A 12,530-nucleotide genomic window follows, 5' to 3' on the forward strand; every position below is an offset into this window, starting at 1 on the left:
ATCAGAGCTGCACTGAGACTATTTACACATATCTGTCACTTAAGAATCGCAAGGCCATGGGAAGATTCTTCGAAATTATAAATTTTTCTCGTAAATTCATGTCTAACTAGCAAAATTGCAAATCCACTGAATGAATTAAGAAAGAACGGAAGGAAATATGATTGGAGTACTTTCCAACAATCCTTCTTTAAGGGTCTTAGGATTGCACTAGTACTATCACAAGTACTGGCAATTCTTGAGATTCTAAGGAATTTAGTGTTCAGACTAATAAATCTTTGTTGAGTGTAGCATCAGACGTTTTACAAGAGCACCCATCAGCGAGTCGCCTGATAGTATATGACTCTAATGCACTGCCAACATTAAAAGTTGAATGCTCAGTTTACATGCGGATTTGAAATTTTGGCCACGCTTTTCACTATTGAGAAATTCTGTATATATCTCAAGCATTGTCCATTTACACTTCAAAAGGTTAAATAAGCCCTTAGTTCGGTGTTTATGACGCAAATAGGACGCATTTGCAGATAGGTGCTCAAGATCTATGGCCCCCCCCCCCCCCCGTTTACGATACGTCATGTAAGACGATATGAATAATGCTATTGCTAAACCTCCAACACGATGCGGGAAAAAAGAGTCAGCAACGTATTTTTATTAAATCTAATATTTGTAATTAAGTCAAACTTGTGATGAGAAATGTCCTTTATTTGCAGTGACTAGTTTTGGACATGGCGTCGATTATTAAACCATTGCCTTCATCGTAAATACTGAAAATAGCCACAATCGGCAATCATGAATAACATGTACAAAATCATCTGCAACATATCACTTTATAGTCATCCTGGCTCTATTTTGTTATTTAAAGCTGATAAAATTTGGCGAATAACCATGTAAACGACATTCTTAGTTGAAGAAATCTTCTGAAATCGAATCTGTGATTTAATGAGGATATTATTCTTGTGCAGGTGGGAAACTGCTGCTTTCTCAAAAATTTTGGAAAATATTACTAGTGAAATAGGTTGGTAGTTTTTGAAATTTCTATCACCTTTCTTGTAGAGGGATGTAACAATGGAATATTTTAATCTCTCTGGGAAAATGCCCCGAGTTAGTGATGCTTTATACATTTCGCAAAAGATAGTACTTATTATATGGGACTCAGGAAACACAGGAACTTTTGGAAACACCAACAGATGCGGATGAGCATTTATTTCTGAGACAATGAATAACTTTCTCAATTTCAGATCAAGCAGGTGAGACAGCCATATGAATGAATTTTATGAACTGCTTTTTCAACATACTGCTTTGATATTTCTCTTGTACTGCTTGTCTCTACATTTTCTAATACATTTAAGAAATTGCTATTAAACATGCCCGCTACCCGTGACTGATCATTAATGTTCCTTCTATTTAAATCAATAGTGATGTTATCCGGTTCTGTAGCCTATGATCCTCTCAGTCCACTACATTCCATATAGACTTTAGTCTGTCGTCAGAGTTGCTGATTTCTGACAAAACGTTCCTCGATTTTTTTAAATATATCTCTAAGTAATTTTGAGTAATTTTTGTAGTGTGTAACTACTGCAGCATCTTTACTTGTTCTTGCTGACGTACACATTTCCCTTTTTCTTTCACAACAAGCTTTAATTCCTGCAGTTATCCATGGTTTTCTGCATGGCTGTTTTATGTTCTTTCTGATTACTTTATTAGGAAAGCTATTTACAAATAGTGATATGAATTTGTCATGAATAAATTAAATTGTATGTCAGCAATTGGTTCACTTTAAATTTCACCCCTTTTCGTCTCTTGTAAACTATTCTTTAAAATGTTTCCCCTGGAGTCATTAACTATTCTAACTGATATCCCCTTAGGAGTATACATACTGAAAGATATTACATTATTTATCCTAACAGTTCATCATGATCAGCGAGGGCATTTAATACAGTGTATACAGTTATTTCCCTACTTTAAGCTTCGTCAATGAAAAAATGATTAATTAGAGCACTACTTTCTTTATCTACCCAAGTTGGAAGGTTAATTACTGAGATAGGATGCAAATAAAGTTTCCCGATCATTTTTCCATCATAATAATTCAGGAAACCTGCACTGAAACCACGACAGACTATTAACTGCTTGTTGTCACTAACATATAACGTAATAATGAATCCATATGTCTTATCAACAGTTCAAAATTTCCCAGTGGGGATTTGTATACACTTACAATTAAAAGTGAATTATTTTTCACTATTACTTTATAAGCACATTTTCTATATGCTGACCTACACAAAACTTACTTGTTTCCATGTTTTTGAACTTGTGTTATATATCAATATATGTAACAACTCCTTTTGGAATTCTAGTTCAAAATCAGTAAAATTCTAGGATGTAATCTTCTTTAATTTACTTTTCTGGCACTGTGGTTATGTGGCATTTAGACAGGCACAGAATGTCTGTCTTTCTCAGATTTCTCTAAACTTCCCACACAGGCAAGAAGTTCTTCTACCTTTTTACTCACAAGGAGAGGTCCCAGCAGTGGGATCGATTTTCTGAAACTACCTATACAGTGATGTAGTTTAAGCTCTCAGGTATCACTCACTGCAGCTATCCACCCTGGTGCGCCCTCATTTGTAACTGGCGAAAAATTTTGGAATTTTGTATGATGTTCAATAGTGTTAAAAAAGTTGTGTTAAATAGTTTGGGTGCATGGTGTAATGAATAAGGTAGTAGCTTAAAATGTTGGAGCTTGCGGATTCGAATCTCGTCAGGTGCAGTAAGTATTTTTTATTCTTAAATATTTATGGAAATGACTTTGATCACCATTTTTGTTCGATTAATAGATTTAAATGTAATTTTTAATTTCCATTCCTTTGTCACATCGACTTAATCATAATAGCTACTTCTCATTTGCTCTCATTTTTCATCATATCATTCTTTTTGCATATGAAATCTTTGTTCATGTGTTTTTTATTGATTTTATGTATGTTTCGATTTAATTGTTTTTCTTTTATTCCGTTTTTTCGTCCACATTATTGCATTCATTATATCTATTTCTCATATAATTTGAAACTTGTTATACTTATAAAATCTTCTTTCATTTAAATCTTCATCTGCATTATTTTATCCACAGTACAATAGGTACTTACTAATAGGTTATGTTTTGAATGTTTATATGACGATTAACTTGCAAAAAAATTGCACATCTGCTTATAAAAAAATGTTTTTGACACCACTGCACAGACAGTATAAACAGATTACATTGTCTTTTGCTTTTTAAGCAACTGTTTGGAATTTTCAAATAACTGAATATTATAATAGGTAAGTATAATTAAATTCATATTCACAAAAATTCTGATTGGAAAAAGACTGATATAAAGAAAAAATGAAGCAAATGAAAAAGTTCATACATTGATTAAAATAATGTGACAAAGGAATAGAAATGAAAAGTTACATTTACACAAATTAATTGAATAAAAGTAAGGATCAAAGTGATTTTGATAATGATTTAAAAATATAAGAGTTTCACTAAACTTGACAATATTCGAACCCACAACCTCGTGTATGCAAAGCAATTACCCCATCCACTACACCAAATAACCAGACTATGCAGTTTGACTTTTTTAACTTTACTGAGCATAGCGCAAAATTCCGAAATTTTTTCGTCAATTTCTCGCAAATAAGGGCATACCAGGGTGAATGGCTGCATGGTACGATACTAGGATCTTAACCTACATCACCATATATTTGTGTTTCAAATGTCGATACTACCTCTGGGAATATCTCTTTGAAGAAATAAGTGACCCTACTTTTCTGTGCATTCTGAAGCATTTTGTGAGTCTCTCCTGTTATTTTAATTTCTTTTATAATGGGGTGCCTGACTCCTGACTCTAACCTAAAAAGTACCCCTATGACACCAGTCAGCAGAAGGATCTTGCTTTACAGGACAGTGGCTCCCTATACATTTTCTACAAGGAGCTCAGCCAATTTCCCCCTATTAATTAGGTGTAGGCCTCGTCTAGCACAACCCCACCTCCAAATTGTAGCAACAGGACAGCACACATATGAGATTTCTTTTCAGCCAGCAGTGTCCCACACAGCTTTGTGTTCGCAGGACTAACAGCAGCATTAACGCAGCACTGGCCAAAACACTCTTTGCATAAATTTGATACTCCAACCAGGTCATTCCTGATGCTGTATGTATTAAGCTAGGCTTTTCCCTGCTTAACCTACTACAGTTACCTGATCCTCTTTGTCAAAATCCATAGACAAATTTCCCTTGTCTTCTGCCACATGGCCAAGGGCCATGGGACACCATAGCAGGTCTTCTGGCAGAGATAACAGACACAAGGCATAGGACACATTGCAGCCTTCCACACATGCATCCACCGGAGCTGCCACACACTACCTGTCGCTCACACATTCGCAGATTCCTTCCAGTTTCACATGTGTGCTGTGGATGGCTTTGATATGGAAGCTCTTGCATGCAAGATTCACGTGAGACCGGCAATTTGGGTCACACCTCAGCATTTGGAAAAATGTGTTGGGATCAAGTTGTTGGAACTTTCAGAGGAAAGGAATCGATTTTGGAAGTTAAGAAAGCGCTGGGTAAGGGTATAGGCAAAGGCCTTGCCACAGTGGATACACCGGTTCCCGTCAGATCACCGAAGTTAAGCGCTGTCGGCGTGGCCGGCACTTGGATGGGTGACCATCCGGATCGCCATACGCTGTTGCTATTTTTCGGGGTGCACTCAGCCTCGTGATGCCAATTGAGGAGCTACTCGACCGAATAGTAGCGGCTCCGGTCAAAGAAAACCATCGTTACGACCGGGAGAGCGGTGTGCTGACCACACGCCCCTCCTATCCGCATGCTTATCCGAGGATGACACGGCGGTCGGATGGTCCCAATGGGCCACTTGTGGCCTGAAGACGGAGTGCTGGGTAAGGGTCTGAAAAAAATTTAGTGAACGTATGTACTTTGACACTTAAGGAGATCACATTTAACAAGCTACTCTCCAAATCTGTCTCTTACTGCTAGTGCAGATCGTCGTCGTCCGCCTAAGTCTCTAACACATTCATAATTCCCAAACTCAGTTACTTCAAGCGAGTGTTCATAGATGAATCTCTCTCTTGCACATACAATTATGTAATCCACAACAAGGGTTAACAATATCTTGTGCAAAATCAATGTTCACATACGGTGGACAGTGAAAGATTCTCCACTTCACTTGTTGCAGAGAACACCAAAAGCACATTCCTCATAACGCCTAGCCTTGGATAATCAGTAATTGAAGAGCTGAGATTGTTTTCGCCAAATGGACGCATTAAAACTGTAGTCTGCCAAAAGCCTAATCTCCCACCAATACATGAGGGAAAACAACTGAATCTCTTTCTTGTAGTGATGAAGCTTTAGGTATCTCTGAAAATTGCTCATGAGTTTCTTGTAAAACAAACTGTCTTTGGGAACTACCAAGCCATTACTTTTTCCATAAGCTCCAACATCTAAGAAAATGAAATTATAGTTTGCATCGCACACAGTGAGCAAAATGATGGAAAAGTAGTTTTTGTACAAGGAACCTGAGTGAGCAGGCTCAATAACACGTACACGTTTGCTATCAATTGCTCCTGTGCATTGAGAAAACTTGCCATTTTTCCAAAAGTATTTACTATTTTTAACCATTGCTTTTTGTTGTCGGCAGAGATGTACCTTCATGTAGTTTTTTGCCACAAGAGAATGTACACTACTCAAACAACTTCTGTAATTTATGTGTGTTGAGATGGTATCCTCGATGTGGTTCCATAAATGAACAGCCAGTCGCCAGACACCTGTGATAAACTAGGTAACAATGAGTACTACAAAAAGATTCGTATGATTACTGGTGCCTCTGTTTGTACAAAGGGTAAAAAAGCTATATTACAGTTTACAAAAATTCTTTGACATATGAAATACTGTTCTGTATTAAACGTTGTGCAATACTGGAAGCTGTACGATTACATTAGTGCTTAAGTAGTCAAAAAAAAATGAAAGAAATTCACATCGCTCTTGGGCCCAAATTTTTGAATTAAACAGTGATTGGAGAACAAAGAAACAATGATTGGAGAACTGTATCTTTATGACGCAAATAGTAGCATGGACTAACTTTTCATATCAGTTGTGTATTTCAAATGGTGAGCGTTACCTGTGTCGTTTACATTGTGTAGAGGACAAGGGGTTATTTTTAGGAAATATGGTGCAAAATTGTGATTTAGTGTGTTTCTGTGCGTGATGCACCAGCCTCACGGCATCGCTCTTGGGCCCAAATTTTTGAATTAAACAAACAGTGATTGGAGAACAAAGAAACAATGATTGGAGAACTGTATCTTTATGATGCAAATAGTAGCATGGATTAACTTTTCATATCAGTTGTGTATTTCAACTGGTGAGTGTTACCTGTGTCGTTTACATTGTGTAGAGGACAAGGGGTTATTTTTAGGAAATATGGTGCGAAATCGTGATTTAGTGTGTTTCTGTGCGTGATGCACCAGCCTCATGGCAAATGGCGGATGAAGGCTGGCCGGCACGTTATGCAGGTGACACAGTTTTGCAACGAGCGTCGTTAAGTGTGTACGTGCGCGGCAGCCATCAACAGCCAGAACGCAACATTAGCAGAATTACGCAGGCGCGGGCCGCGTGTGGCACAGTTACGTTAGCCAACTCATCGAGAACCTTCTAATAAACACGGCGCCGCGTAACCGGCGGATTCAGCAGCAGTCTGCACTATTTAAGGGCATAAGAGGTTGGCGTCGGCATTCGGTTCGACCGATTGGCCGTGCGGTCGCTGTTACGTCGTCGTCATCAGTGACGCTGTCCCCGAGGACCGGCCGGTGGAGGGCATTGCCCACCGCTGAACCGACGACTCCCGGCGTCGTCACGAGCCACCGCATCTGCAGGAGGCAGGCTAGGCCGGGCCTCATGCTGCTAACCTCCTACCGCCTGCACAGCCGCTGACCGAGCACGGCGTCACGGTCCCCAGGCTGCGCGCATCAGCACGTTTCCACCACGACACGAGCGGAGGGGCTGACCTACCGGAAAATGTATTGGAAGAACCAACAATAAAGAGGAAGATTGCTAAAAACTGCCACCTTCTTCTGCCCAGCCACGCCCTACAACCCCGACCACGTCACCCGCTCCGGTCATCCTATTACAAGTGTTGTCAGTTGGGCAACCTGCACGTCACACACTCCTGTTACAGTTGGTCACAACAGTGGTCTTCTCCCTGGATTTGGAGGAAATTGTGGCTGGTAATCGACGAGGATATGTGGCACCTGAGAAGGGCAACAACGGATCAGCAACTCCTGCAACATGACAAGTAAGTGCCAATTCTTCGTTTGGTAGTTTGTCTGAACCTGTAGCATAGTCCGTCTTCCCTTCCTGTTCTTCTTTCTGGGCTTACTGTAGTCTTGATTCGATAGCTGGTAGTGAGGAGCAGTCTGTGTCAGCCGAGGTGGCTATTCAGCAGCTACTTGAGCGAGTGTCGGAATTAGAGATAGAGCTTTCTCGGTCTAAAGAAGTGAGCAAGGAACGGTTTCCTGTTAATGCAGTAATTCTTGACACTAACACTGCGTCTTTGGTCACCCCTTTCTCGGGAAAAGCTGGGGAAATTGGGGTGCTGAAACACTTTTGCAAGTGGCTAAGTTGAAAGTAACTGGGGATGCCAGAGTGTACGTTACATGCCATGAAGAATTAAGGGCTGCTTGGACATTTGAAGTATTTAAAAAAGGGTTGCTGGAAAGGTATCGGAGGAAAAATACGTCTAGATATTATCAGGAAAATTGAATAGAATGTATCAAAGGAATGGGGAATGAATAGAAGCTTTTGTAGATCGAATTCGAAAAATTAATGTTAATACCTATGAGTTAACGGATACCGATGCGGTTAATGAAGCCATTCTGCAGGAAGCTGAGCAGAGGGCACTAGACGCATTTTTGCGGGGAATACAACCCAAAACCTCCCACAAGATTAGGATGGAATTCCCTAAGACTCTCAATGAGGCAGTCGGAATCGCTGTGGCGTTAGAGGAAGTTGAAGCAGTAACAAATATGCGGGACAGGAAAGCAGTGTTTAATGCAGAAATAAAATGCTTCAGATGTGGTCGGAGGGACACATTAGACACGATTGCAAGGAAGTTGTAACAACAATGACGTTGTACTATTGTACATATAAGTAAAATTTTTTTCCATCTTGTGTAATTGATGTTCTGATTTCATTTCTTTTTTGTTTCATGTCATTGTGTTAAGAAAACTGTAAACAAGTTTCAATGTGAATATTAATGTTTGTCAAATGTCAAGCAATATTGTAATAGAATTGAATGTAACAAATGTTGAGACTGTTGTAAGATGTTTAAAATTGTAACTGTGCGTCTGGTCCATATGTAGGCAATGTGTTAGGATATGTAGAATGCAAAACCTCGGGTGAATACCCTGTCTGTAAGGGAGCGGTAAAAGGTGGATGGCAGGCGAGCGCGGGAAAATGCGCACGGGCACTGCACGGCGCAACGGGCTCAGCAGCAGTAGTAGTTGGAGTCTGGCACTGGTTTGAGCAACACCTTCTGGAGCGAGGAGGCTCTCCTGGAAGACGTAGCTTCACTTAGCCTCGGATATACCGTTCCAACGCCCACACAGCATGGCAAAATTCCATAGGCACTAAATGGAAAAGTATTGCGGCGCTAAGAAGAATTAAAGTGCCGATACGTCAAGAGCCATAGCTGTGGTTGTATGTATGCTCTGTGCCTCGCCATCTTGCCGCCCGCCAACCGCCGCATCGATACAAGCAGGTTGAAACTTTTAGTACTGTATTCGTGTGGATCAGAGAGTGAACTGTTCAATAATAACCTAAATTTTACCAGAACTTTCCCCTCATTTAATTATCCTCACAACTAACCTAGACAGGGTCCTTTCCAAATGTTGTGCAATCCGAGTGTCCCGAAATAAAAAATTAAAATTTTGTGTTAACAATAATTACTTGCAGACCTAATTACGTTAGAATGGTGTGTAAAGAACTGTTTTGTTAATGAACAAGTAAATGAATAACGAAGTTCTAACGAAGTTGAAAGATAACTTTAATATTGATATAGTAATGAAGTTTAATTATTTCGAGACAGATATAAAGGTATTTAAATGAACAGTAAATAAGAAAAAAAGAGTAATAACTCATATACTGGAAATCTTGAACGTATAATAATTTCAGTAATCAATTTTTTTTATACAGTTTCAGAGTTCCCCCCCCCCCCCCCCCCTCCACTTTTATTCATTTGAATTCTGAAGTGTTCTAAATAGATTTGACCAGCAAAAGTTAAAGTCAATATAAAAGCCAAAATTTATCAGTGTTTTATATTTATCAAAATTGACATTTTGTGTGTGGCTCGAAAGTGCTATTTCTAGGGTAACCTATGCCCGATTTTAATCAGATCAATAGACAGAACGAAGTTTTGTAGTATACATTATAGTGTAGTGTTATGTATTCATGGTTTTTCCATATCAGTACAAAACGTGAAACTATCAGTTCAATAGATTTTCTGGTTCTAAAATTTTACTATATTATGCAGTGTTACGACGTGTTGTTTTGCATGAATATACACCAACTTGTACAGGGAAGAAACTCAGTTAATGCCTAATTAGGCTGGCGACCGTATTATTATCAAATTGGTAGCATCTTCAGAGTTGCTTTTGGTCCATCCTGACGTGTAGTTGCATTTCGGACTTGCCTGACGGATCATTGTTATTACAGAGTAGGTGTAAGTCTGATTTGCCACCATTCAGGTACACGCGGTCGATATCTATACGAAAACCCTTTCTCATAAGGTGAATTCCGCTCACTTACCATGGTACAGGCTTTAATGAGTATTGTGTGCCCCATGCGCACGTTACAAAGTGCAGTGCAGGAAATGCAGACTTTGGGGTCATTGGGAGCGTAATTGCAATAAGTCCTGGCAGAAACATGATAGAAAACTGCAAGGTGGGCCTCAGCCCCCTCAGTTAAACGGGGCAGGGGGTGGTGTGTCCACTGTGCAACGCCCCCGGTACGGATTAATGCTAGTGCAGATTCAGTGGCAGACTTTTTTCTGACCGGCTTGGTGAGGGGCAGACTGTGCAAATTTTTATTGGATACCTGGTCTCAGGTATCCGTGGCGAGTAGAAATGTACTCGGTAAAGTAGAATTAAAACCACCACACTGGGCGTTAAGTGGCGTGGGTGGGGGATAGGTGAAGTCACTCAGATCAGCGGTGTTAAACTTCCGAGTGGAAATGAGGAACTTCCAGGTAAAGATAGAAGTTCTTCCAGTTGTTGGCAGCAGCTATGATGTCATACTCGGATTGGATTTCCTGGTTGTGCATCACGCTAAAGTTAACCTGGAACGGCGTATAGAAGAACTGGACAGAATACAATTTCGCCTAGGTTCTGCGGCCGAAAAACCATTACTGTCGCAAGGAACCGCCCAGACGTCGGGTGGGCCACCTAAACTGCGTACAAGGTCCCTTAGGGTTAACTCGCAGGATACTATACCGAAGGGTACAGGGAAAATAATCTGGGCAGATGTGTCTCTGCAGGTAGATTCGTTGTGTGTCGTTGAATCTTTGTCTGAGAATGAGCGGCTGGATAAAATGAAGTGTTTTACGCGCCGTAGCGTGTCCTACGTGCGAGAGATAGGAGGAAAAAAGGTTGTGCCTGTCAGTATTGATAATTTTGGCCTTGAAGAGGTGCAGTTAGCATGGGGTACCGTAATAGCGAATCTGGAGATAATAGGGGGAAGATGAACTGGATAAGGGTTTCGCAGCAGATTACACAATGCCGGGAGAGTCTGTCAGCTGGTCTGCACTGAGGGGTAATGTAGGACATTTAGAAGGGCAAGACAGAGAAGCCATGGAGAAACTTTTGATGGAATATAAAGAGTTATTTAATTCTCATGGTCCACTGCCCGTCACACCGTTAGTTCGGCATTACTCCCCACTTGGAATGAAGCACCGGTGCATAAACGTCCATATCGTGTTCTAAAAAGTTTACAGCCTGTCATGGAAGAATTTATTAATCAACAGCTTAGGGGTGGGACAATAGAAACCTGTAGCAGTCCCTGGTCCGCTCCTGTCGCAATAGTGGGTAAAAAATCACCTGATGGGGGCAAGGCATATCGTTTTTGTTGTGATTATCGTTTCCTGAATCAAAAGACTGTATCGTATGCATACCCAATGCCTAATATCACTGAAACTCTGGATAATTTGGGTCAGTGTCGGTACTTCACGACCTTGGATCTTCGAAGCGGGTACCACCAGTTGGAGGCCGCCCCGGAAGACCGACCGAAGACAGCTTTTTCAACACCTACAGGTCATTTTCAGTATCGGCGAATGCCTTTCGGATTCAAAAATGCTCCGGCAACCTTCCAACGGTTACTAGATAGCGTGTTACGAGGGCTGAAACCTAATCAATGTATGGTATATTGGGACGACATAATTGTTTTCTCAAATTACGTGCAAGAACATGTGCGCCGTTTGCGCGAAGTTTTCGATCGTCTGAAAGCAGCGCGGTTAACTCTTCATGTGGAAAAATGTCATTTTTTGTTGCAAGAAGTCCGTTATTTAGGTCATATTATAGGACAGTAGGGTGTCCGCACGGATCCAAAACTTGTAGAGGTGGTAATGAATTTTCAGACAGTAAAAGAGTTGCAGTCTTATTTAGGTCTCGCCAATTTTTACAGGAGGTATATTCCAAAATTTGCGGAAATTGCAAGGCCCCTCACGCAGTTGTTGAAGAAGGGAGCAAAATTTCACTGGTCAGGAGAATGCGAAGAGGCTTTTCAAAAATTAAAGAATTTGTTAACATCTAGTACGGTTTTGGCTTTTCCAGATTTTAGTAAACAGTTTATATTATCTTGTGACTCTAGCAATTTTACTTTGGGCATTGTATTATCTCAGGAAATATATGGGCAGGAACACCCGATAGCATATGTTTCCAGACAGCTAAACGATGCAGAAAAAAATTACTCAACAACCGAGAAGGAGTTATTGGTATTAATTTTCGGAATAACCTATTTACGGTGGTATTTGTATGGATGACGTTTCAAAGTGATTACTGACCATGCAGCACTTAAGTGGTTGTTAGGGCTTTAAGACCCAACGAGTAGATTAACTAAGTGGGCTTTGCATCTTAGTGAGTATGATTTTGAAGTGATTCATCGACCGGGTAAATCGCACAGAAACGTGGATGGTCTGAGTCGTAAATTATGCGCCATGGAATGCACAGGAATAAATGAGATTGAATGGGTGGAGGCGCAAACCGCCGACACAGATTGTCAACGATTTACCTAGCAGCGACAGTTCGTCGTAGAATAAGAAAAAGAGTAAGAAAGGAGTAGATAAACGAGAGAACCAAATTAATTGTGGAAGCGATCAGACATGCTACTATGCTCTTAGGCCACACGTAAAAAGGAAGAGCTAATGTGAGTTGTTTTTCTTTGGTTTCTCAGGAGATGTGACGTTCTGGTAAGACCAGCAGTTCCAGCGTCATGGGTTGCA

General features: G+C 40.5%; 1 protein-coding gene across 1 annotated transcript in view; it reads right to left on the reverse strand.

Annotated features, from left to right (window-relative positions):
* Positions 1-5,733: 5,733 nt before the first annotated feature.
* LOC126235779 (uncharacterized) overlaps positions 5,734-12,530 on the reverse strand; it is a 269,602-nt gene continuing 262,805 nt past the window's right edge. The window contains exon 7 of the mRNA XM_049944583.1: positions 5,734-5,811. Coding sequence (XP_049800540.1) covers positions 5,749-5,811 — 63 coding nt within the window. The 3' untranslated portion in view covers positions 5,734-5,748. The remainder of the gene's footprint in view (positions 5,812-12,530) is intronic.

This window comes from Schistocerca nitens, chromosome 2 (genome assembly GCF_023898315.1).
Source record: "Schistocerca nitens isolate TAMUIC-IGC-003100 chromosome 2, iqSchNite1.1, whole genome shotgun sequence".
Lineage (NCBI taxonomy): Eukaryota > Metazoa > Arthropoda > Insecta > Orthoptera > Acrididae > Schistocerca > Schistocerca nitens.